The sequence below is a fragment of the Penaeus vannamei genome, chromosome 30 (assembly GCF_042767895.1).
Source record: "Penaeus vannamei isolate JL-2024 chromosome 30, ASM4276789v1, whole genome shotgun sequence".
Lineage (NCBI taxonomy): Eukaryota > Metazoa > Arthropoda > Malacostraca > Decapoda > Penaeidae > Penaeus > Penaeus vannamei.
In genome coordinates, this window is record NC_091578.1 from 3,000,773 (window position 1) to 3,025,949 (window position 25,177).

Here is a 25,177-nt window from a genome sequence, read left to right on the forward strand (position 1 = left end):
TATATATATATGTATATATATATGTATATATATATGTATGTATGTATATATATATATATACATATTTTTCCCTTTTTTGAAGAAAATGTGAAACTTTCAACGCTGATTTGTTTTTAGAAAACATTAAGATTGCTTTAGTTATCCTATGATACAAGATGTGCTCTTGTATACACCAACCTGGTCGTTGTCATTCGTCCTTCCCCTTCCCCACCGCCCCCCCCCCCCCCCTGAAGTAAACGCTCTCTCTTACCTAGTTATCAAAACACCGAGTATTTACATTTCCATTCACAGAACGTCGTGGAAATTCACGGGGAAGTAAACACGGGGAGTCAGAAGGCGGAAGAACCAGCCAGATATACAAGACAAACACCGCTCCCACCTCCACACACACATGGGCGTGTGGATGTGTAATGCGCATAGATCTCCGTAACATGCACACGCACACAAACACACATTCATATGTAAAAACGTATTTATACGGCTATACTTACGAATAGGACCACCCGTACCGCTACGCACGTACTGTATACAGACAACAGTCGCACGGGCACGCAAACACGCAAAAACAAACACACGCAAAAAAGACACACACACAGACACGCAAAAAAAAGACACACCCAAAAAAAAGACACACGCAAACACACACACACGCAAACACACACACACGCAAACACACGCACACACGCACACACGCAAACACACGCACACACGCAAACACACACACACACGCAAACACACACACACACGCAAACACACACACACACGCAAACACACACACACACGCAAACACACACACACACACGCAAACACACACACACACGCAAACACACACACACACACGCCAACACACACACACACGCAAACACACACACACACGCAAGCCCACACACACACACACAAACACACACACACGCAAACACACACACACGCAAACACACACACAACACACACAGGCACACACACACACACACACACACACACACACACACACACACACACACACACACGCAAACACACACGCACACGCAAACACACACGCACACGCAAACACACACGCACACGCAAACACACACACACACACACACACACACACACACGCAAACACACATACAGGCAAACACACACACACACAAACACACACATATCCACACAAACACACACAGGCACACGCACACACAGGTAAACACACACACACGCAAACACACACGCACGCAAACACACACGCGCACGCAAACACACACACGCACGCAAACACACACACACGCAAGCAAACATACGCACGCACGCAAACACACACACACGGAAACACACACACACGCAAACATACGCACGCACGCAAACATACGCACGCACGCAAACACACACGCAAACATACGCACGCACGCAAACACACACACACGCAAACACACACACACGCAAACACACACACACACGCAAACACACACACACGCAAACACACACACACGCAAACACACACACACGCAAACACACACACACGCAAACACACCTGGCTCCGTATTTACAGATTCCGTACAGCTGGTACGACCTGCACAGCTCCGTCTTGTACTTGTCGGGGTCGAGGGGCACGAACTCCTCCCTGGGGCCGCCGAGCCTGCCTCCCCCCCTGGACTTCCGGCGGTGATCCTCTGCGCCCGCCCGCCGCTGGTTCTGCCTGGAGGAGGAGGTGGAGGAGCAGGAGGTGGTCCTCGAACGCTTGGCGAGGGCGAGCCAGCGCTCCGACGGCTGCGGGAGGCTGGGGGGAAGCGGGGGGCGGGGGAAGCAGCTCTTGGAGGGATACGCGGGCGGGGTGCTGAGGAGGCGGTCGGAGAGGCTTAGGGGGCGGTCGGAGAGGCTTAGGGGGCGGTCGGAGAGGGCGGGGAGGGCAGGGAGGCTGAGAGGGCGGTCGGGGAGGCTTAGGGAGCGGTCGGAGAGGGCGGGGAGGCTGAGAGGGCGGTCGGGGAGGGCGGGGAGGCTGAAGGACTGGTCGAGGGGGGAGGCCGGCAGCTGGAGGGGGGAGATCGGCAGCGACACGTCCTGCACAGGGTATCCCAGAGTGTTCCACGGAAGCAGAGCGGAGACCTGGGAAGCTTCTAGGGGCGTGCTACATGTCGGACCCTGAAAAAGAACAAACTCTCGATAACAAATAATAAACAACTCGCCAAAACGAATGAAATAAACATCCACATAACAAGAAAGGTCGAGACGATGTTCATCTAAAAAAGTTATATCGAGAAAAGAAGTTTAATGCAAAACGGGCTGATGTTCTTCCAAATCATCTATAAATAACTTCTGATTTCCTGTTCAATAAAAATAAACAAAATCGTTGGGTTTTCTGACAAAAATTTAAATCATCTTCACCTAAAACTCCACGGATTTCATACAAAACACCTAATTTAGCTATTTTTAAACTGTGACCAATTTAAACAGAGGAAATGCAAAAGAAAATGCAAATACAACCACACAGTCATTCTCTCTCTCTCTCTCATTTTCGCTTTCTCTCTCATTTTCTCTCTCTCTCTCATTTTCTCTCTCTCTCTCATTTTCTCTCTCTCTCTCTCCCTATGAGAAAGAATAAAAATCAGCAAAACCCCCTCAGCTCTGAAACAAGGAGAGCCCACGCCAGCCCCTACAAGCGTCACGCATCTCCCCCCCCCCCCCCCGTTCCAGAGTGCTTAGCCGAGGCCCTTATGGCGCCCGTGCAAACAGCGGCGGTCAGGGAACACACTCGGGAAGAAAGGCAGATTGTTTAACCGGGGTGTTTGCCTTCCCTTGCTGCTGAATCATTTCCATATACGGACTCAGTCTCTCCTTTCGTCTCTAGGTCTCGGTGTCTCTCTCCTTTCGTCTCTAGGACTCTCTCTCTCTCTCTCTCCTTTCGTCTCTAGGACTCTCTCTCTCTCTCTCTCCTTTCGTCTCTAGGACTCTCTCTCTCTCTCTCTCCTTTCGTCTCTAGGACTCTCTCTCTCTCTCTCCTTTCGTCTCTAGGACTCTCTCTCCTGTCGTCTCTAGGACTCTCTCTCTCTCTCTCCTTTCGTCTCTAGGACTCTCTCTCTCTCTCTCCTTTCGTCTCTAGGACTCTCTCTCTCTCTCTCTCTCCTTTCGTCTCTAGGACTCTCTCTCTCTCTCTCTCTCTCCTTTCGTCTCTAGGACTCTCTCTCTCTCTCTCCTTTCGTCTCTAGGACTCACTCACTCTCTCTCTCTCTCTCTCTCCTTTCGTCTCTACGACTCTCTCTCTCTCTCTCTCCTTTCGTCTCTAGGCCTCTCTCTCTCCTTTCGTCTCTAGGACTCTCTCTCTCTCTCTCTCCTTTCGTCTCTAGGACTCTCTCTCTCTCTCTCTCCTTTCGTCTCTAGGACTCTCTCTCTCTCTCTCTCCTTTCGTCTCTAGGACTCTCTCTCCTTTCGTCTCTAGGACTCTCTCTCCTTTCGTCTCTAGGACTCTCTCTCTCTCTCTCCTTTCGTCTCTAGGACTCTCTCTCTCTCTCTCCTTTCGTCTCTAGGACTCTCTCTCTCTCTCTCTCTCTCTCTCTCTCTCCTTTCGTCTCTAGGTCTCGGTGTCTCTCTCTCTCTCCTTTCGTCTCTAGGACTCACTCTCTCTCTCTCTCCTTTCGTCTCTAGGACTCTCTCTCTCTCTCCTTTCGTCTCTAGGACTCTCTCTCCTTTCGTCTCTAGGACTCTCTCTCTCTCTCTCCTTTCGTCTCTAGGACTCTCTCTCTCTCTCTCCTTTCGTCTCTAGGACTCTCTCTCTCTCTCTCCTTTCGTCTCTAGGTCTCGGTGTCTCTCTCTCTCTCCTTTCGTCTCTAGGACTCTCTCTCTCTCTCTCCTTTCGTCTCTCGGACTCTCTCTCTCTCTCTCTCCTTTCGTGTCTAGGGCTCTCTCTCTCTCTCCTGTCGTCTCTAGGCCTCTCTCTCCTTTCGTCTCTAGGCCTCTCTCTCTCTCTCTCCTTCCGTCTCTAGGACTCTCTCTCTCTCTCTCCTTCCGTCTCTAGGACTCTCTCTCTCTCTCTCTCTCTCTCTCCTTTCGTCTCTAGGTCTCGGTGTCTCTCTCTCTCTCCTTTCGTCTCTAGGACTCTCTCTCTCTCTCTCCTTTCGTCTCTAGGACTCTCTCTCTCTCTCTCTCCTTTCGTCTCTAGGTCTCTCTCTCTCTCTCGCTCTCCTTTCGTCTCTAGGACTCTCTCTCTCTCTCTCCTTTCGTCTCTAGGACTCACTCACTCTCTCTCTCTCCTTTCGTCTCTAGGACTCTCTCTCTCTCTCTCCTTTCGTCTCTAGGACTCTCTCTCTCTCTCCTTTCGTCTCTAGGACTCTCTCTCTCTCTCTCTCTCTCCCTCTCTCCTTTCGTCTCTAGGACTCTCTCTCTCTCTCTCTCCTTTCGTCTCTAGGACTCTCTCTCTCTCTCTCCTTTCGTCTCTAGGACTCACTCACTCTCTCTCTCTCTCTCTCTCCTTTCGTCTCTAGGACTCTCTCTCTCTCTCTCTCCTTTCGTCTCTAGGACTCTCTCTCTCTCTCTCCTTTCGTCTCTAGGACTCTCTCTCTCTCTCTCCTTTCGTCTCTAGGACTCTCTCTCTCTCTCTCCTTTCGTCTCTAGGACTCACTCTCTCTCTCTCTCTCCTTTCGTCTCTAGGACTCACTCACTCACTCTCTCTCTCTCTCCTTTCGTCTCTAGGACTCTCTCTCTCTCTCTCTCTCCTTTCGTCTCTAGGACTCTCTCTCTCTCTCTCTCTCCTTTCGTCTCTAGGACTCTCTCTCTCTCTCTCCTTTCGTCTCTAGGACTCTCTCTCTCTCTCTCTCTCTCCTTTCGTCTCTAGGACTCACTCACTCTCTCTCTCTCTCTCTCCTTTCGTCTCTAGGACTCTCTCTCTCTCTCCTTTCGTCTCTAGGACTCTCTCTCTCTCTCTCTCTCTCTCTCCTTTCGTCTCTAGGACTCTCTCTCTCTCTCTCTCTCTCTCTCCCTCCTTTCGTCTCTAGGACTCTCTCTCTCTCTCTCTCTCCTTTCGTCTCTAGGACTCTCTCTCCTTTCGTCTCTAGGACTCTCTCTCTCTCTCTCCTTTCGTCTCTAGGACTCTCTCTCTCTCTCTCCTTTCGTCTCTAGGACTCTCTCTCTCTCTCTCCTTTCGTCTCTAGGACTCTCTCTCTCTCTCTCCTTTCGTCTCTAGGACTCTCTCTCTCTCTCTCCTTTCGTCTCTAGGACTCTCTCTCTCTCCTTTCGTCTCTAGGACTCTCTCTCTCTCCTTTCGTCTCTAGGACTCTCTCTCTCTCTCCTTTCGTCTCTAGGACTCTCTCTCTCTCTCTCCTTTCGTCTCTAGGACTCTCTCTCTCTCTCTCCTTTCGTCTCTAGGACTCTCTCTCTCTCTCTCTCCTTTCGTCTCTAGGACTCTCTCTCTCTCTCTCTCCTTTCGTCTCTAGGACTCACTCTCTCTCTCCTTTCGTCTCTAGGACTCTCTCTCTCTCTCTCTCTCCCTCTCTCCTTTCGTCTCTAGGACTCTCTCTCTCTTTCTCTCCTTTCGTCTCTAGGACTCTCTCTCTCTCTCTCTCTCCTTTCGTCTCTAGGACTCTCTCTCTCTCTCTCTCTCCTTTCGTCTCTAGGACTCTCTCTCTCTCTCCTTTCGTCTCTAGGACTCTCTCTCTCTCTCTCTCTCTCCCTCTCTCCTTTCGTCTCTAGGACTCTCTCTCTCTCTCTCTCCTTTCGTCTCTAGGACTCTCTCTCTCTCTCTCTCCTTTCGTCTCTAGGACTCTCTCTCTCTCTCCTTTCGTGTCTAGGTCTCTCTCTCTCTCTCTCTCTCTCTCCCTCTCTCCTTTCGTCTCTAGGACTCTCTCTCTCCCTCTCTCCTTTCGTCTCTAGGACTCTCTCTCTCTCTCTCTCCTTTCGTCTCTAGGACTCTCTCTCTCTCTCTCTCTCTGCGTTTATTTCCCTTGATATGGAAAATGATACTATGGTAGTTTTACAGGATACCTTCGCATAACTGGTCGCGGCGATTTTGGTATCGATGGACTCTCCTTGCTGTCTCTACTCTCCAAATATATCGAAATTATGCCGCGGTGTTTGGGTTGTTTCCACGGCATAATTCCACGCGGAGTAATGAGTAATGAGTAATACAGGAGGAGAGGAATCCATCGATACCATAATCGTCACCATCGATTATGCGAGGGTATAGTGTAGAATTACCGATACTATTCTGTATAACTATGGCTAGTATTAATTCTGTCACAAGTAATTATGGTTATAATAACACCAATCACTACGTCAGTACTATCTCTATACAGGTTACAGTTATCAGTGATGATGATGAAGATGAAGACAAGATGACTAAACTGACCGACCGCTGACATTCCCGAGCTCAACTGCCCCGCTCTCCCGCGCCAGGGATCTGACACACGGGAGCGCCAACAACCTCGTTAAATTAAGGTAGTTTCCCCGCAGTGTTGTCGAAGCGAGCGGAATTTAACGCTGACCTCGACATTACTGAAAGTTTGCGAGCGCTAATATCGGCAGTGATGAGGCTCACTGTTTGCTTACGACCGGCAGACCCTCGGGAAATATAGCGCGTCTGGCGGAACGGTGACGTCAGTAAGAGGACATCGGGGTGGAATTCCTCACGTGACGTCAGCCGTATTAATGACGCCAGAGATTCCTTAATAGCACATCTTTCAGCGAATAGTTATGTCGCCGGTAATAGCACAACTAGTACTAGAACATGTAAATCAAACATCTTGACTCTTGGGAACATCAGTGTTCATTGCAGCTAATGTAGAAATATAGATTTCTTCTAGATATGCAGTTTTTTTTTATTGTGCTATTAATGACATAATAGTTCCTCAAGAGTGGTAAGAGTATGGGTATAAAATAGAGAATAAAATAAATAAATAAATAAAATAATAAAATTAATAAAAGAATAAAATAGAGTCTTATTTCGGTTTTGACTATGCATTAGAAACACCTGTATTCTGACAACTCGAAATCAGTCAAATACATTTCTTGTAATATGAATTTATTAAATCCCGTTCATATATTTTTTAATACCCTTACTCTTACCCTTGTAGAGTAACTATTACGTTATCAACAGAAAAAAACATCATAACTGCATATTTAGAGGAACAATATCATATCACAATACATCTAAAGCAAGTCAATTATTGTCTTTATTATCGTACTTAAAACAAGCTATTACGTCACGGCTCGGACATCTAGGGGGGACTATGACGTCGTGAATAGAACACGAAAAGAAAAACATGAAAACCATGAATCTATTAGAGATTCTCCGCAAGAAAAGCCAAGAAATCAAATTGATATTTTTTATTTTGTATATTATAAGTACCTATGATAACAAGCACACATCAAGATCACAGGCAAATGAAATAATTACTGATTTGATTAAAGAAGTTGCTGTTTTGGGGCATGACATGAAGTGCCATTCAAATGATCACTTCTCGTGGCTTCGTCCCGTTAATTCAGAGGTCGGCAACCTTTGGCTTGAGTGACAGACTTGGCACGCAGAGCACTTGTCTATGACACGCTATGACATTCAAAGTTAAATAGCAAAATAATATGAGAGAGAGAGAGAGTCTAATTACTGTCAGGTAAATTTTAAAATCGAGAAATAATGGAAACTACAGCGATATTAAGTTCCTGATACCACTATCTGATAAATTCAGTTGCATGAAGAATTTGAATGAAGAAAAAAAGGAAAATAGCCTTGGCATTGCTATCAGCATTCGGATCTATATACCAATGTGAGCCAGATGCTTCTCCCGTCATAGCAGCCTTACAACGGATCACTCTGAGGGTTGTTTGAAACTCAGTGTCTCCAGATAAATAAAATTATAAAACGTACATTTTTTGTGCTCTATCACGCACCATGGAGATCACGACCATTCAGACGCCAAAAACTTTTTTTTTTTTAACAAATATAAAAGTAGAAGCACTCAGAGCGAATACCTCTACCAAGGCAACAGGATAATTCAAGTGCCAAAAAATTGCCCTTTCCCACAATGCAAATAATAATAATAGTTACTCATATTCCCAAGATAATAGGGGTAACTGGTGCAATCCTTTAAAAAAAAATCCTGGATTCGGGTCATGATCCAGACTACCATCAAAATACAATGGCACCTAAATTGGCTAAGACACATCTCTGGCGCAAATTTTATAATCTGTTCATTAATCAGTTATCCTGCTAACCGATGAACAAATAAACTACCCAACCGACGTTACCAAAAACCTTGGCGGAAGTAACAATGTTTTTACTTGCTTCATATCTTGACATGTGGCTACACCATAGATATGTATAACATGCATAAATCAAATAAATAAATGGTAATAATAGATGAATGCAAATCTAACCATTCTGAAGTTACTTCTACTAAAAAAAAAAACAGAATCTAACCGCTAATAGGCCTATAATCTCATTCTACCGATATTTGGAACACATATTATTAATAATAAATTTGAAAAGAGGACAGTGGCATCATGAACAACCCACTAACTGGACTATTGTGTTATGTATCCCCCATTAAGAACTTGTATATTATAAAGAACTCGTTTAGGAGGAACAAGAGTCGTATAAAACATACTTAATTTGTTACCAATGAAACGACGTCAGAACAACACATTTAAGGTGACAAAAATAATTCACTTGTTCATTAATTGGAAGGTATTTCTCAAACACATCGGCTAAGCAAATGAGGAGCAGAGTAAATCTTTGAAGTGGAGCGGGGAGGGGGTTAAAAGTAAAGGCATATCATATACCACAGACAAAATTATATTGAAAACAGAAAAACCGTCCTGAAACTTGGTTATAGATTATGCCTATCATGTTGCCTACTCCTATCAAATTACTTCATAAGCATTAACCAGATATTCCTGTTTAATCTGACTATTTTCATGTGAACTTACTGTATACTGTGGCCGACGTTAAATACGGTAAATGATTACATTTCAAACTTTGAAAAGTTTGGCGTTGCAGTTCAAACTGAATACGTTTTCTCTCATACTCTTTTTAGAAAAAACGCGCAACAATTATATGGCTAACTACAGTAAATTGATTTTCCCCTTGATTTGTCATATACGCATTTCCTTCTGCTTATAGAAAAAAATGATAAGCATCTAAAATGAAATGAAATGAAATGAAACACCAAAAATGATTCTCCAGCTGACGATTATTATTATAGCCAAATATGCTATAATAATATGGAAAGTACTAGTTTTCAGCGCTTGAGTTTTCATTCTTTCTCAAACTAGTTACTGCATACGCATGTTATCCCCAATTGTTCATAATGCTATTCCTATCCTTATTATTATCATAATCATAATTTTTTTCCACTTTTAATGGCATCTTTGTACCACCATCATCATCCTGCTTATACAGATTTCCATGCTAAATTTACGAATATTTGCGTCTTTTTTCGTAATGAATGTTTTTGCAACGGGAAAAAAGGAATATAACTCAACACTAAAAAGATAACATCCAAGGTGTACTAATATTATCAATTACTTTTCTCAAGATCAACCCTCCATGCACATGTCCTGTTGAATATATAAAATAAATCAAATATCCATTCTTGCAAAATATTCAAATTTAAGAACAAATCACAGTTTTAGCTTATTTTGCCATTTTCAGAGGTCTAAAAATATTATGCATGCAAAATAATGATGCCGTACTTTTACTTCAGAAAAAAAAATATGACGTATGATTTTGTCGAATTTTAAAACAATTATAGACAAATAAGCGGATGGGCGACAGGTGATGGTTCTCCGTAATGAATAACAAAGGTGATAAATCTACCGAACACAGCAAGAAAGTAATAAAGAGAGGAAGAGAAAAAAATAATAATGAATTCTACGGCGCTTCTTCGATTTTATTTTGATTTAAGATAAGAAAGGAAAAGAAAAAAGAAAAATGCTGGCGACTTCAATAAAATAGTAAATTGTAATCTAGGACAATAAGCAAAGAACATCATTGAAGAATTTATGTATATATATATATATATATATATATATATATATATATATATATATATAACCATATTAGATATGCCACCTGCACTTTAGTTTTGTTGCCTATTATTCTAGTCTATAATATATCAGCTTGTGTACACCTTTTCAATTGTACTGTTTAACGATATAGCTTCAATGATCAGCTGTGTGAAAAAACGATAAAAACAAAAACAAAAACAAAAAAATAAATATATAAATGCTACACAGCGCCTGCAAGGGACACTGATTTCTGACGCAACATACTTCAAAACAAACATAGTAATCCGACTTATTTATATCTCACTAAACACTGAGCAGTCGTGACTAATTCTCAATAAATGTCCTTACCGCGGTTATTAAAAGTTCTTTCCCTTATAAAGCAACACTATCGACACGATTAGCAATAGACTCAAATAATTAATTTCCTGCTCTAAAGCTACTTAACAGCGCCCCTTAGAATCCAAGCGACCTGTTCATCTATTGATTTATTTACCTGTTCATCTTTTCGGTAATTGTTTAGATACACCTTCGCATATTCGCCTTTGGTATGGATGAAATTCTCTAATACAATATTTATACAGGAATTATGCCGAGAAAACACCCCCCAAACCCTCATATTCTTGGGCTTGATAGCGTGGAAGGGCTTGAGAGGTACCAGGGGAACGGCGAGGTAAAGTATGAATAATATACCCGAAATACGACACTATATACACAGAATCAGGTACTCGATTGTCTAATGCTCCCTGCGACTCCTCCATGGGGGCTACCGCTACCCAAACCCCTCAATAAAAAATAAATAAATAAATAAATAAATAAATAAATAAATGCGTATTCATGGCAGGGTACGACCGCCCAATGACGGGTCTGCCCTATACTCTATCCTGCTTTTCTGTTGTTTGGGGGGCAGCAGGCCCTATGGAGCGTTGCAAGGTGGGCAACCCCATGAATTTGGCTATATACCGGCCAATTCTCTATACATTATTCACATTCCCCCCCGCAATATCCCTGTTACCATTCATGCCCTCCTCTTCTATGCCACGGATGTTGCCGCAGCATATTTTTCTAAAAAATTGAGGTAGTGGAGGTTCAGAGGAATCGATCGATACCAAAATGGTCGGGATCGGTCATGCGAAGGTATTTTGAATATTTACCATGATTATATTCATGCATTTAATCATCTATCTACTCATTCATTAGTCTCAGTCTCAGTCTCAGTCTCAGTCTCAGGCCCGTACTTTTAAAACCTTCGCCAGTGCTGGCTTTCACCTGGCGAAGCTTCGCCAGGCGAACCTCTGAGTGAGGGAGGCCTTACTTTTAAAACCAACGTTCGCCCGGCGCTAACATCTTGCATTCCCGCTAAATCTAGCGCAAATTTGTTTACATCTGCAGTGCACATAACATAACCTAAACTTAATTATTAACCTCGAGAGAAGACGAAAATGTTTCCGCAATAGTCTCAATTTATACTATAACAAAGGAGTTAAAATTTAACTTTAAGCTATAACAAAGAAGTTGAAAATATCTTTATACTATAACAAAATTAACTTTATACTTTATGCTATACTACACTTTATACTATAACAAGGTTAACTTTATGGCCGTACTTTTAAAACCTTTTGCTTTTTCTCGCTTTTTTTTCATTCGCCGAAGCGCTAGATTTAGCAGGAATCCAGGATGTTAGCGCCTGGCGATCGCTTTCGTTCGCCAGGCCTGGCGAACACCTGCCTTGGTTTTAAAAGTAAGGCCTCCCTCACTCAGAGGTTCGCCAGGCGAACGCCAGCATTGGCGAAAGGTTTTAAAAGTACTTTATACTATACTGTATCAACCTTATACTTTTATACAAAAAATAACTTTATACTATGACAAGAGTTTAAAAATTACTATTTTACTATTCCTAACTGATGTAAGATATTGAACTGTAGGCCTACAAGGGTATCATTAAAGACGCCTCATTATAGGGCGGTGGAGCACTACAGCTATGTTTCTATCGCCAAAAGTAAACATGCCGCCATAAAAAACACTTCTGGTAATATTTGTGAAAAGAACATTATCCTTACAACCAAAATAACAACAACCTAAATCTAAATAAGTCATCTCGGGGGTGGGGGGTAGGGGTAGGGGGTAGGAATACAGCTGATGTCTTGAGCTCTCAACTAGAACATCGAAGGTCTTGAAAAAAACACGTATATACGTTATTTCATAATAAATTATGATTTTAAGATATTTTATAATTTCAATGTGATTCCTACATCCTATCATACACAAATATGTTACTAATCTATAATTTGCAAGCAAGAAAAAGGTATTCAAACAGCTCTCTTCGCCAGGCTGTTCCAATATGATCTTTCGCCAGGCATGATTTTGAAAGTACGAAATTCCGGATCGCCCGGCGAAACCTTTCGCCAGCCCTGGCGAAAGTTTTTAAAAGTACGGGCCTCTCAGTCTCAGTCTCAGTCTCAGTCTCAGTCTCAGTCTCAGTCTCAGTCTCAGTCTCAGTCTCAGTCTCAGTCTCAGTCTCAGTCTCAGTCTCAGTCTCAGTCTCTCATACTGAAGAGAAAAAGCATTCCACACTCCACATCTCACGAACAGCGCGTCATAAATACCTGCGGCGATTCCTGAGGCTGGAGGGACAGGGGGAGGGAGGGGAAGCTCGGGGAGGCGCAGAAGGCCTGCGGGCGGGGGGGGCCACGGAGCAGCTTGTCCAGCGCCGCCGCAGCCTCCGCCAGGGACATGCCTTAGCATCCACGGCGCCCGAAGTCTTGTTCCTGTAGAAGGGAGAGGAACCAGCTCGCCACATGGGAGGGAGGGAAAGGGATGTGCGTGTGAGAGGGACTGTCAGGGAGACGGGCGTGCGATGGTGTGCGTGTATGTGTGCGTGTATGTGTGCGCGTGTGTGCGTGTTTGATTGTGTGTGTGATTGTGTGTGTGTGTGTATGTGTGTGTGTGTGTGTGATTGTGTGTGTGTGTGTGATTGTGTGTGTGTGTGTGATTGTGTGTGTGTGTGATTGTGTGTGTGTGTGATTGTGTGCGCGTGTGATTGTGTGTGATTGTGTGTGTGTGATTGTGTGTATGTGGGGGGGGGGTGAGGGCGCGAGTGTGGGATACCTTTCAGAAAAGTAATGTTTATACTAGCATTAGTTGTACGGTATCAATCATATATTTTAGGGAAGATGAGGACGACAGGATATATGTACTGTTTAAAAGAAAAAGAGAAGAAAGGGAGGGCGAAGGAGAAGGGGAGGGAAGGCAGAGGGAGAGGGAGAAGGGAGAGGGGGGGAGGGAGAGGGAGATGAGGAGGGGAGGAGAGGAAGAGGGAAATGAGGAGGGGGGAAAGGCAGAGAGGAAAAGGGCAAAGGGAGGAGGAGAGGGAAAGGGGAAAGGGGAAAGGGAGGAGGAGAGGGAAAGGGGAAAGGGGAAAGGGAGGAGGAGAGGGAAAGGGCAAAGGGGAAAGGGAGGAGGAGAGGGAAAGGGCAAAGGGGAAAGGGAGGAGGAGAGGGAAAAGGGAAAGGGAAAAGGGAGGAGGAGAGGGAAAGGGGAAGTAAAAGGGAGGAGGAGAGGGAGAGGGGAAAGGGGAAAGGAAGGAGGAGAGGGAAAGGGGAAAGGGAGAAAGAGAGGGAAAGTGGAAAGGGGAAAGGGAGGAGGAGAGGGAAAGGGGAAAGGGAGGAGGAGAGGGAAAGGAGAAAGGGAGAATGAGAGGGAAAGGGCAAAGGGAGAATGAGAGGGAAAGGGCAAAGGGAGAAGGAGAGGGAAAGGGGAAAGGGAGAAGGAGAGGGAAAGGGGAAAGGGAGAAGGAGAGGGAAAGGGGGAGGGAGAAGGAGAGGGAGAAAGGGGAAAGGGAGAAGGAGGGGGAGGGAGAAGGAGGGGGAGAAAGGGGAAAGGGAGAAGGAGGGGGAAAGGGGAAAGGGAGAAGGAGGGGGAAAGGGGAAAGGGCAAAGGAGAGGGAAAGGGCAAAGGGAGAAGGAGAGGGAAAGGGCAAAGGGAGAAGGAGAGGGAAAGGGCAAAGGGAGAAGGAGAGGGAAAGGGCAAAGGGAGAAGGAGAGGGAAAGGGGAAAGGGAGGAGGAGAGGGAAAGGGCAAAGGGAGGAGGAGAGGGAAAGGGCAAAGGGAGAAAAGAGAGGGAAAGTGGAAAGGGGAAAGGGAGGAGGAGAGGGAAAGGGGAAAGGGAGGAGGAGAGGGAAAGGGGAAAGGGAGGAGGAGAGGGAAAGGGGAAAGGGAGGAGGAGAGGGAAAAGGGAAAGGGAGGAGGAGAGGGAAAGGCAGAGGGAGGAGGAGAGGGAAAGGAGAAAGGGAGAATGAGAGGGAAAGGGCAAAGGGAGAATGAGAGGGAAAGGGCAAAGGGAGAAGGAGAGGGAAAGAGGAAAGGGAGAAGGAGAGGGAAAGGGGGAAGGGAGAAGGACAGGGAGGGAAAGCGGGAAGGGAGAAGGAGGGGGAAAGGGGAAAGGGCAAAGGAGAGGGAAAGGGGAAAGGGAGAGGGAAAGGGGAAAAAAGGGGAAAAGGAGAGGGAAAGGGAGGAGGAGAGGGAAAGGGCAAAGGGAGAAGGAGAGGGAAAGGGCAAAGGGAGAAGGAGAGGGAAAGGGGAAAGGGAAAAGGAGAGGGAAAGGGGAAAGGGAAAAGGAGAGGGAAAGGGCAAAGGGAGAAGGAGAGGGAAAGGGGAAAGGGAAAAAGGAGAGGGAAAGGGGAAAGGGAGAAGGAGAGGGAAAGGGCAAAGGGAGAAGGAGAGGGAAAGGGCAAAGGGAGAAGGAGAGGGAAAGGGCAAAGGGAGAAGGAGAGGGAAAGGGCAAAGGGAGAAGGAGAGGGAAAGGGCAAAGGGAGAAGGAGAGGGAAAGGGCAAAGGGAGAAGGAGAGGAAAAGGGCAAAGGGAGGAGGAGAGGGAAAGGGCAAAGGGAGGAGGAGAGGGAAAGGGGAAAGGGAGAAGGAGAGGGAAAGGGGAAAGGGAGGAGGAGAGGGAAAGGGGAAAGGGAGGAGGAGAGGGAAAGGGGAAAGGGAGAAGGAGAGGGAAAGGGCAAAGGGAGAAGGAGAGGGAAAGGACAAAGGGAGAAGGAGAGGGAAAGGACAAAGGGAGAAGGAGAGGGAAAGGGCAAAGGGAGAAGGAGAGGGAAAGGGCAAAGGGAGAAGGAGAGGGAAAGGGCAAAGGGAGAAGGAGAGGGAAAGGGGAAATGGAGAAGGAGGAGAAAGGGGAAATGGAGAAGGAGAGGGAAAGGGGAAAGGGAGAAGGAGAGGGAAAGGGCAAAGGGAGAAGGAGAGGGAAAGGGCAAAGGGAGGAGGAGAGGGAAAGGGCAAAGGGAGAAGGAGAGGGAAAGGGGAAAGGGAAAAAGGAGAGGGAAAGGGGAAAGGGAGAGGGAAAGGAGAAAAAAGGGGAAAAGGAGAGGGAAAGGGCAAAGGGAGAAGGAGAGGGAAAGGGGAAAGGGAGAAGGAGAGGGAAAGGGGAAAGGGAGAAGGAGAGGGAAAGGGGAAAGGGAGAAGGAGAGGGAAAGGGCAAAGGGAGAAGGAGAGGGAAAGGGCAAAGGGAGAAGGAGAGGGAAAGGGCAAAGGGAGAAGGAGAGGGAAAGGGCAAAGGGAGAAGGAGAGGGAAAGGGGGAAGGGAGAAGGAGAGGAAGAAGGAGACATAGGAGAGGAAAAGGGAAAAGGGAGAAGGAGAAGGAAATGGGAAAGGGAGGAGGAGAGGGAAAGGGGAAAGGGAGGAGGAGAGGGAAAGGGGAAAGGGAGAAGGAGAGGGAAAGGGGAAAGGGAGAAGGAGAGGGAAAGGGGAAAGGGAGAAGGAGAGGGAAAGGGGAAAGGGAGAAGGAGAGGGAAAGGGGAAAGGGAGGAGGAGAGGGAAAGGGCAAAGGGAGAAGGAGAGGGAAAGGGCAAAGGGAGAAGGAGAGGGAAAGGGCAAAGGGAGAAGGAGAGGGAAAGGGCAAAGGGAGAAGGAGAGGGAAAGGGCAAAGGGAGAAGGAGAGGGAAAGGGGAAAGGGAAAAGGAGAGGGAAAGGGGAAAGGGAGGAGAGGAGGAGAAGGAAGGGACGGGAAAAGGAGAGGGAGAAGGTGGGTAAGGTAGAGGGAGATGAGGAGGGGGAGGATAGCCAGAGGGAGTTGAGGAGGAGGGGGGGAAGGCAGAGGGGGAGGGGTAGGGGGGGAAAGGCAGAGAGGGGAAGGTAGAGGGAGAAGGACAGGAAAGGGAGGAGAGGGGAAGGGGAAAGGGAGAGAGATAGTGGGTAAGGAGAAAGGTAGGGGAAGGAAAAGAATAGGGAGATGTCGATGGAGAGGGAGAGGGGAAAGGGAGATGGCGATAAAGAGGGAGAGGGGAAAGGGAGATGGCGATGGAGAGGGAGAGGGAGAGGGGAAAGGGAGATGGCGATGGAGAGGGAGAGGGAGAGGGGAAAGGGAGATGGCGATGGAGAGGGAGAGGGAGAGGGGAAAGGGAGATGGCGATGGAGAGGGAGAGGGAGAGGGGAAAGGGAGATGGCGATGGAGAGGGAGAGGGAAAGGGGAAAGGGAGATGGCGATGGAGAGGGAGAGGGAAAGGGGAAAGGGAGATGGCGATGGAGAGGGAGAGGGGAAAGGGAGATGGCGATGGAGAGGGAGAGGGAGAGGGGAAAGGGAGATGGCGATGGAGAGGGAGAGGGGAAAGGGAGATGGCGATGGAGAGGGAGAAGTGAAAGGGAGATGGCGATGGAGAGGGAGAAGGGAAAGGGATATGGCGATGGAGAGGGAGAGGAAGGGGAGAGGAGAGAGGAAAGAGAGAGGGGAGAGGGGAGAGGAATGAGAGAGGAAAGAGGGGAGAGGAAAGAGAGAGGAAAGAGGGGAGAGGAAAGAGAGGGGAAAGAGAGAGGGGAGAGGGGAGAGGAAAGAGAGAGGGGAGAGGGAAGAAGGAAAGAATGGAGAGGGGAGGAGGAGGAAAGAGAGAGGGGAGGAAGAGGAAAGAGAGAGGGGAGAGGGAAGAGGAAAGAGAGAGGGGAGAGGGAAGAGGAAAGAGAGAGGGGAGAGGGGAGAGGAATGAGAGAGGGGAGAGGAAAGGCATAGGAAGGGGGAAAGGGGGGGAGGAAAGGCTGAGGGAGATGGCGAGGGGAGAGGGAGAGGGAGAAAGGGAGGTAATAGAAAGGTAGAAATAGAGAGGGCGAGGAAAGGTAGAGGGGTAGGATAAGCAGGAGGGAGAGGGAAAAAGTGGGGAAACCAGAAGCAGAGAGGGAGAGGGGGTAAGGCTGCAAATGAGAGGGGAGGGAAGGCGGGAGCGAAAGGAAAAGAGTGAAAGCAGCGAAAGAGAGGTTGTAAAATAGAAGGGGAGAAAGGGAAAAGGGTAGGAGGATGAAAGGAGAAGGAAGACGGGGAGGGGAGGAATACAGGAATTTTTTAATGAAAATGGGGAGGGGAAGCAGTGCGCATAATTTAGTTTATTTACAAAACTATCGCTGTCACCTGTGCATCTGCATAATATCTGTGGCCTATAAAACCAGCTATTGCATTATGAAAACATATTTAGATATCTTTTAATTGTACCTTTATAAACACGAGGAACACGGTAGTGGCGACCATCAGATATTTATTTGCTTATAGATTATTAAGAGGATTATTAAATGACCGTTTATCAGTTACCATTTTACCACCAGCTCTATTTTGAAAGGTTTCGATCGTGCGTCAAGGAAATGACAACAAACAAGCTATAAACAAACTTGTTCACATTTTATTTAATTTACGACCAGTTATATTTACAACGTGATAACATACTCCCTAATGACTGGTCATAAACATAACCTCCTGAATATATATTTTGAAAAACTTTGAAATGTTTTGTTTTCGGTCTGCCTCAGTGACGTAATCAGTGTTCGATCTGCCAGCGAGGATTATAGCCTCAAACAGTTCAAATTACTTAACAACCTATAAAATACGAAACTATTTTCACCAGAATCAGGTGGTTTCTTTCATTTGGGCCATATATAATTTTGTTTTCATGCATCTTTAACGTATGAATATGTATTTCTCTTTTCTGTTTACAATCAAAGTCACCACCGACCCATCAGAACACCCAGAAAAAATCCCCCTTCCGGGAAAACAGGAAGAGTAAATAATCCAATCCCTGGACGTTATTTTCAAATACGCCTTTTGGATTTAGCTTTCCCATGTACCTGGTCTCAAGAAAATCTTTTCCAGGCTGCAGGACTCTGAAGGGTGGACTCGCTCAGTCCGGGATTCTCAATGGGGCTCCAAATGGGCTTCTCGACTGATGTTGACCCGCTCGCCATCTTCACCTGGAAATATAGCGAGGGCAGCCGGGCCGGGCGGGTCGGAGGGTTCGGCGCCTGGCAACGGATCCCGGTTCGGGTTTATCCGGTTCGAGTCTTGGGCTGCGGGTTCGGCTCCAATAATGGGTTGTAGCGTTGTCCGAGTGTGTATAAGAGTCGGTGAACTCGTATACAAATACAGGAACTCGTGTACGAAAGAAGAAATGAATTCGGTTTACCAATAAGAAGGCGGCGCTAAATTTTGACGTTTCGAGAGAGAATTACTTGGCTTGTCAGCAGATAGAATATATTTTATCGTCTGATGAGGCGTCATTCTACTCGCGACGCCACACTCTGGCGCTCCCTTCTTGAGTGTTTGTTTGATTGTGTGTGTGTGTGTGTGTGTGTGTGTCTGTGTGTGTGTGTGTGTGTGTGTGTGTGTGTGTGTGTGTGTGTGTGTGTGTGTGTGTGTCTGTGTGTGTGTGTGTGTGTGTGTGTGTGTGTGTGTTATTTACAGTTATTGCTCTCATCATTATCACTGTCATATTATGAGTATCATTAGTACTATAATCATCATTATCATCATCCTTGTCTCTGTAATCATTACTGTTATCAATATCATCACCATTATTGCTGCAATCATTAACAATTGTAGTTTTGTTCTTATATCTATTATTATCATTACCAGGAGCACAGGTAGAATTATAACTGCTATGAACATTATCATTAATCATGTTAGTATTTAGTCAATTTTGTAGTTACTACCGTTGTTCTTGTTACTATCAGCAACAATTTTACTGTCTTTATCATTTTATTGATATAGTATTAGTATTATCCAATTTATGCGATTGCTATAAAAAATAACAGTGTAATCATTATTCTTATAGTTGTTATTGCTGCTGTTGTTATTGTTGTACTAATATTGTTGTTATCATTATCATCATGATTATCAGCATTATTATTGCTATCATTATTGTTCTGATTATTATTATTATCACCATCATTATCGTCATTATTTTTATGATTATTGCTGTTGTTTTTATCATTATTATTACTTTAATTATTATTTGTTACAATTATTATTATAATCATATCACTCTTAATACCATTATCATTATCATTATTACTATTCCTACAACTACTACTACTACTATTAATTTTACTATTACTATTATTACTACTATTTTATTATTTATCTACCTCTCTAAGCTTGGGTATCTTACATCCTTCTGATAATCCTGGCCATTCCTGATAAACATACCTTTCTATAAGATTAATAAACGCATATATACCAGCACTTTCTCTCCTTTACCCACTGCCCGTCCCAACCTGTCACGACAAGTTGGAAACACGTTATTTCATTCCCAGAACTTTCCTATTCCCCGTCACAAGTCTTGGTATTTGTCGACCTTCTGTTGAACTTTCTGCTGAACCTTCTGTTGAACCTTCTGCTGAACCTTCTGTTGAACCTTTTGCTGAACCTTCTGTTGAACCTTCTGCTGAACCTTCTGTTGAACCTTCTGTTGAACCTTCTGTTGAACCTTTTGCTGAACCTTCTGTTGAACCTTCTGTTGAACCTTCTGTTGAACCTTCTGCTGAACCTTCTGTTGAACCTTCTGCTGAACCTTCTGTTGAACCTTCTGTTGAACCTTCTGTTGAGCCTTCCTTTGAAAGCTGAACATCAAAGGGAATACTGATCATTGAAACACTCTCGACGTGCTTTGAACTCCAACGCTGTGGCTGATCTGCTTGACCGCTGATACCCACACACGATTTGAGGGGGAAAAAATGTTTTTTTTTTTTCCAGAAATTACCCGCAGAGAAAATGCATTTGGATTTAGTACAAACAATACTGTGACATGCAGTACGTCATTGACATATTCTCATGTACAATATTCGCTACAATATTATCATTATTATCATTTTTATCGCCATTTTCATTTACTAGCCTTTTTGAATTTTTATCATTATTATCATTTACTAGCCTTTTTGAAGCAGAGATTTTTAGACAAATGAGAAAATACAAATTTCTTATCAAACACGTAATGAATATGAGTACAAACTACATAGGTTGTGCTACATAACGTTATCTTTAACCTATCCTTAATATTATCATCATCATCGTCATCACCCATCATAATCATCATTCTTATCATTATTGTTGTCATTGATATTATTTCTATCATTATCATTGTTGTTGTTATCATTGCTATCATCATTATTGTTGTTATGACTATTATCCTTATCATTATTGCTAATATCATTATCATTACTACTGTTGTTATCGTTATCACTACTTTTATTATGATCAGTATACTCATTATTACGAAAAGGAAAACAGAAACAAAAAGAAATAAAATAAATTGATTTATCTTAATTTCTTATTATGTCTGTTTTCCTTTTCATCTTCGTGTATACGTTTACCGTGTGTGTGTATTATTATCATTGTTATTATGATTATGATTATCATTGATATTGTTGTTATTATTATCATTATCATGATTTTATTATTATTATTATTTTATTATTAATCATTATTATTATTATAATTATTACTATTACTATTATTAAATTATTATCATTATTATTATTATTATTATTATCATTATAATTATTTCTATTATTATCATCATCATCATTGTTATTATGATAATTATTATCATTACTATTATCATTATTATCATTATTATTATTATCATTACTTTTATCATCATTATCATTACCACTATTATTATCATCAACATCATTTCATTATTACAATTCTCATAACAACTATTAGTAGTAGTAGTTGTGATAATGATAATAATTTTAGTGTCATCATTAGCATCACTGTCATGTCACTGTTAGTCTCATTTTCATCATCATTATTGCCAATGGCACTAATGATAATCATAACATTATTTACCATTATTTACCATCGTTACTACTACTGCTTCTTCTATTGCTATTCCTAGGACTACCATTGTTAGTATTATCATTATTATTATTGTTATTATCATTATTATTATTACTACTACTGATATAATAATAGTAATAATAATCACCATTATTGTTATTATTACTATTATTGATATTATTATTATCATCATCATTATTATTAGTATTTTTTTCGTTTTATTATTAGTAGCATCGTTATCGTTATCCTTATTATTATTGTATTATTATTATTGTTGTTGTCGTTGCTGTTGTTATTATCATTATCATTGCTGTTATCGTTATCATTAATCATCATTATTGTTGTTATTATTAACAATATTAGCTTTCATATCATCATTATTATTTTCTTATTATTATCATGATCATTGTTCTTATTCTGCTTATCATCATTAGTGGTATTATCCTTATCATTATTATTTTATTATTGTTATCATTAGTATTATTATCTTATTGTTGTTATCCTTATTATTATTATTTCATTACTGTTATCATTATCATTATAATTATCATTATTGCTATTATCCTTATCATCATTATCAATGTTATATCATCACTCTGTAGCTCTGACCATAGGTTAGTTGTACCAACCCCCCCCCTCCCCCCTCCCTTCTCCCCCAATGGCCACACCAGGTAATTCCACTTGGACAGATTGAGGAAGTAGGAGTGAGTACGGGAGTTGGCCGCAGCTGTCTCTTATCGGTTCACAGTCCTCGAAAATCTGGCAGATCCTGTAGCTCTTGGGGAAATCCTGTAAGTGAGAAACACTCGATGCAGCCCCAGGCCCCAGATTCTCGAATGCGTGAAGGCGCCGGATCTCCTTCAGGCGCCTTAATTTAAGGCCGAGCGATCTTCCATGCCCATACACAGAGCGAGGGACCCGCCATATTGGTGCGAGTGGAGGCGCCTTAGGTTAGGCAGGGGAGAGCAGCCTTTAGCGGGCGGGAAATCAACACTCTTCGCTCTTAAACAAGGAAAATGCAGCAGGACGGTTAAAGGTGCTGTCACACTAGCACTTTTCCGTTAGTTTTTTGACAATTTTCTGAAATTTTGTCCATTTTTGAGCGAATTGTCGATTTTCCAGTCAGACGACAATGATCGTTTCCGTCTGAAAACCTTTCCGTCAACTTTTTTCAGCCAAGCATAGTCAAATCAAGAGCTGTATTCGAGAATGTTTGTATTCACTTAAAATAAAATTGTCAAAACATAGACGGAAAAGTGCTCGCGTGACAGCACCTTGAGGCCTCCACCGCGCCTCAACTTAAGGCTCTTTTGAGAATTCGACCCCAGGAGTCCCTTGGTCAAAGCCCGAGGACGAGGCAGAATTTCATCTTTTTAGAGACATTGGAGGCCGCTAATACGTGTCGCGTTGTCATTATTTTCATTGTTGTTATGATTATCATTATTATCATTATTATTATTATCATAATTATTATCAGTACCATTTTTATATTATCATTATTATTATTATTATCATTATGATTATCGGTATTGTTATGTCTTTGTAATTATTATTATTGTGTTTATCCTTGTTATTATAATCGTTATCATTATCATTACTGTAATACCATTATCATCATTACTTTTGTCCTTATTTTTTTCATCATTATTACGACTATTATTATTATTGTTATCATTATTATCATTATCATTGTCAATATTATAATAATATTTTGTTATCATCAATATTACCATTATTATCTTTATTATTGTTGTTATTCCCACTATTATCATTATTACAATAGTTAGTAGCATTATTATTATTATTATCACTATTATTGTCATTATCATTTTCGTTATCATTATCAGAATCATTACCATCATCATTATTATTATCATCAATATCATTTTCATTATTGATATTGATATATTTATCATTATTATTATTATTATTATTACTATTATTATTATTACCATCATTATTGTTGTTGTTGTTGTTATTATTATTATTATTATTATTATTATTATTATCATTATTATTATCATTATTATTATTACTATCATTACCATTATTATCATTATTATTATTGTCGTTGTTATTACTATTATTACTATCATTATTATCATTTATTATTATTTATCATTATCATTTGTAGTATCATTATGAATATTACCATTATTATCTCTATAACTATTGTCCTTATTACTATTATCATTATTATCATTATTATTATAATTATTATCATTAGTAGTATCATTAATATCATTATTATTATTATCATTGTCATTATTGACATTAATTGTAGTAGTAGTAGTTGTAATAATACCATTACTATTATATTTTTCATCATAATTGTTACTATCATTATCACTGTTATTATTTTTATTATCATTATTATTAATATTATCATCATTATCAGATTCATCATCATCCTGTTTATCATTATTATCATTATTATTATTGGTATTATTATCATCATTTTTCAATATCATCATTATCATCATCAATATCTTTACTATTATTATCAGGATTATCATTATTATTAATATTTCTGTTATTATTAATATAATTATCATCATCATCATCATTATCATTAACATTATCATTATTATTGATATTATTATCATTATCAATATTATTATTATTATTATTATTATTATTATTATTATTATTATTATTATCATTATCCTCATTATTATTATTACTATCATTACCATCATGATAATTGTTTTGATCATTATCATCATCGTTGTTATTATTTTCATCATTATTTTTATTATTACCGTTATTATTGCCTTTGTTATTATTACTATTATTATTATTATCATTATTATTATTAGTAGTAGTATTGTTATTATCATTATTACTATCGTTATTATTATTATTACAATTATTACTATCATTATCATTATCATCATCATTATTATCACTTTATCATCATTATTGTTATTTCTTATTGTTATTAGTATCATTATCATTCTTATAATTTTATTTTCATCATTACCATCATCATTATAATTATCAATGTTTTCATTATTATGATTAACACCCTTACATCACCATTATCTTTATTGCTATCAGTGTTATTTTCATTATCGCCATTGCCATCAAGATTGCCATTATGATTACTTCTTGTTATTGTTTTCTTTATCATTGCCATTGCCATTGATACTTCTATTACAGTCATCGTCATTAACATTTTTAACATTGAATTCCCATGCGTACTTTCCTGTTGTCAATAACTTTCATATTCATTATCATTTCAAATGTTATAATGATTTTGAATTCATTGGTTCCGACATGTGTGACTAATGGAGCGGTGTTTTCAGTAATGTTATTTATCAGTATATTAGTATCATTCTTATTTAAACTCATTCCAGTGCACTGTAATTATGTAATGTATAATATTCTTGTGATTTTTTCGATAGTTGAACGACCCGCATGAAGACGCTCTTTTATTTTCATGACGAGAGGAAAGCCTTTTGAAATAAAGATATTTCATATAGTTTAGCACTAGAGGCTAGTAATTTCTTGAATGTAATATTTTTGATATTCAAAGAAAATATCATATAGAAATAATTTATCGTCTCCTTCTACATCGCTTTTAAAATATATAATATTGGAACATTAGTTGAGACTTGGTATTATATGACTACGGACCCGGGCATTTTTCATGATTTTGTTAGAATTATTCAAAGTCGATATCTATTTTTAAGTATTGATAATAATGAATGCTATTTTAATTTTCGTCTGTGTGATATATTTGGAGGATACATGACTTTACCCAGAAAATATGTATATGAAATATATCCACGACACACGTGAAAACCATTTCTCTCGTCACGCAATCAAAATTACAGTTCTCCCTAAATTGATATAACAAACTGTGCCCCTAAATTAATTCAAATGATTACAAAGAATGAATGGAGAAACGAACGGAGTCCAAAGTAATTCAATACGCCATGCCGTTTTATGCAATACGCAACACACACCTGCAACACTCTGCTGAACTGCTCACTCAAAAATAACAAAAGATATATTACATTTAAACCTAATCAATTAGAAAAAAACAAGGAACGCATTTATTACTTTCCAAAGTAAAAAAATCATCATCATAACATCCTTTAATCCCGAAGTAAAA

The 25,177-nt window shown here is 41.6% G+C and overlaps 1 protein-coding gene across 1 annotated transcript in view; it reads right to left on the minus strand.

The window, feature by feature from the left end:
• Nucleotides 1-18,224, minus strand: part of LOC138867405 (CREB-regulated transcription coactivator 2-like) — an 18,946-nt gene extending 722 nt beyond the window's left edge. The window contains exons 1-3 of the mRNA XM_070142789.1: nucleotides 18,066-18,224; nucleotides 12,570-12,731; nucleotides 1,508-2,115 (exon numbers count right to left, since the gene is read on the minus strand). Coding sequence (XP_069998890.1) covers nucleotides 1,508-2,115; nucleotides 12,570-12,698 — 737 coding nt within the window. The 5' untranslated portion in view covers nucleotides 12,699-12,731; nucleotides 18,066-18,224. The remainder of the gene's footprint in view (nucleotides 1-1,507; nucleotides 2,116-12,569; nucleotides 12,732-18,065) is intronic.
• Nucleotides 18,225-25,177: the final 6,953 nt, after the last annotated feature.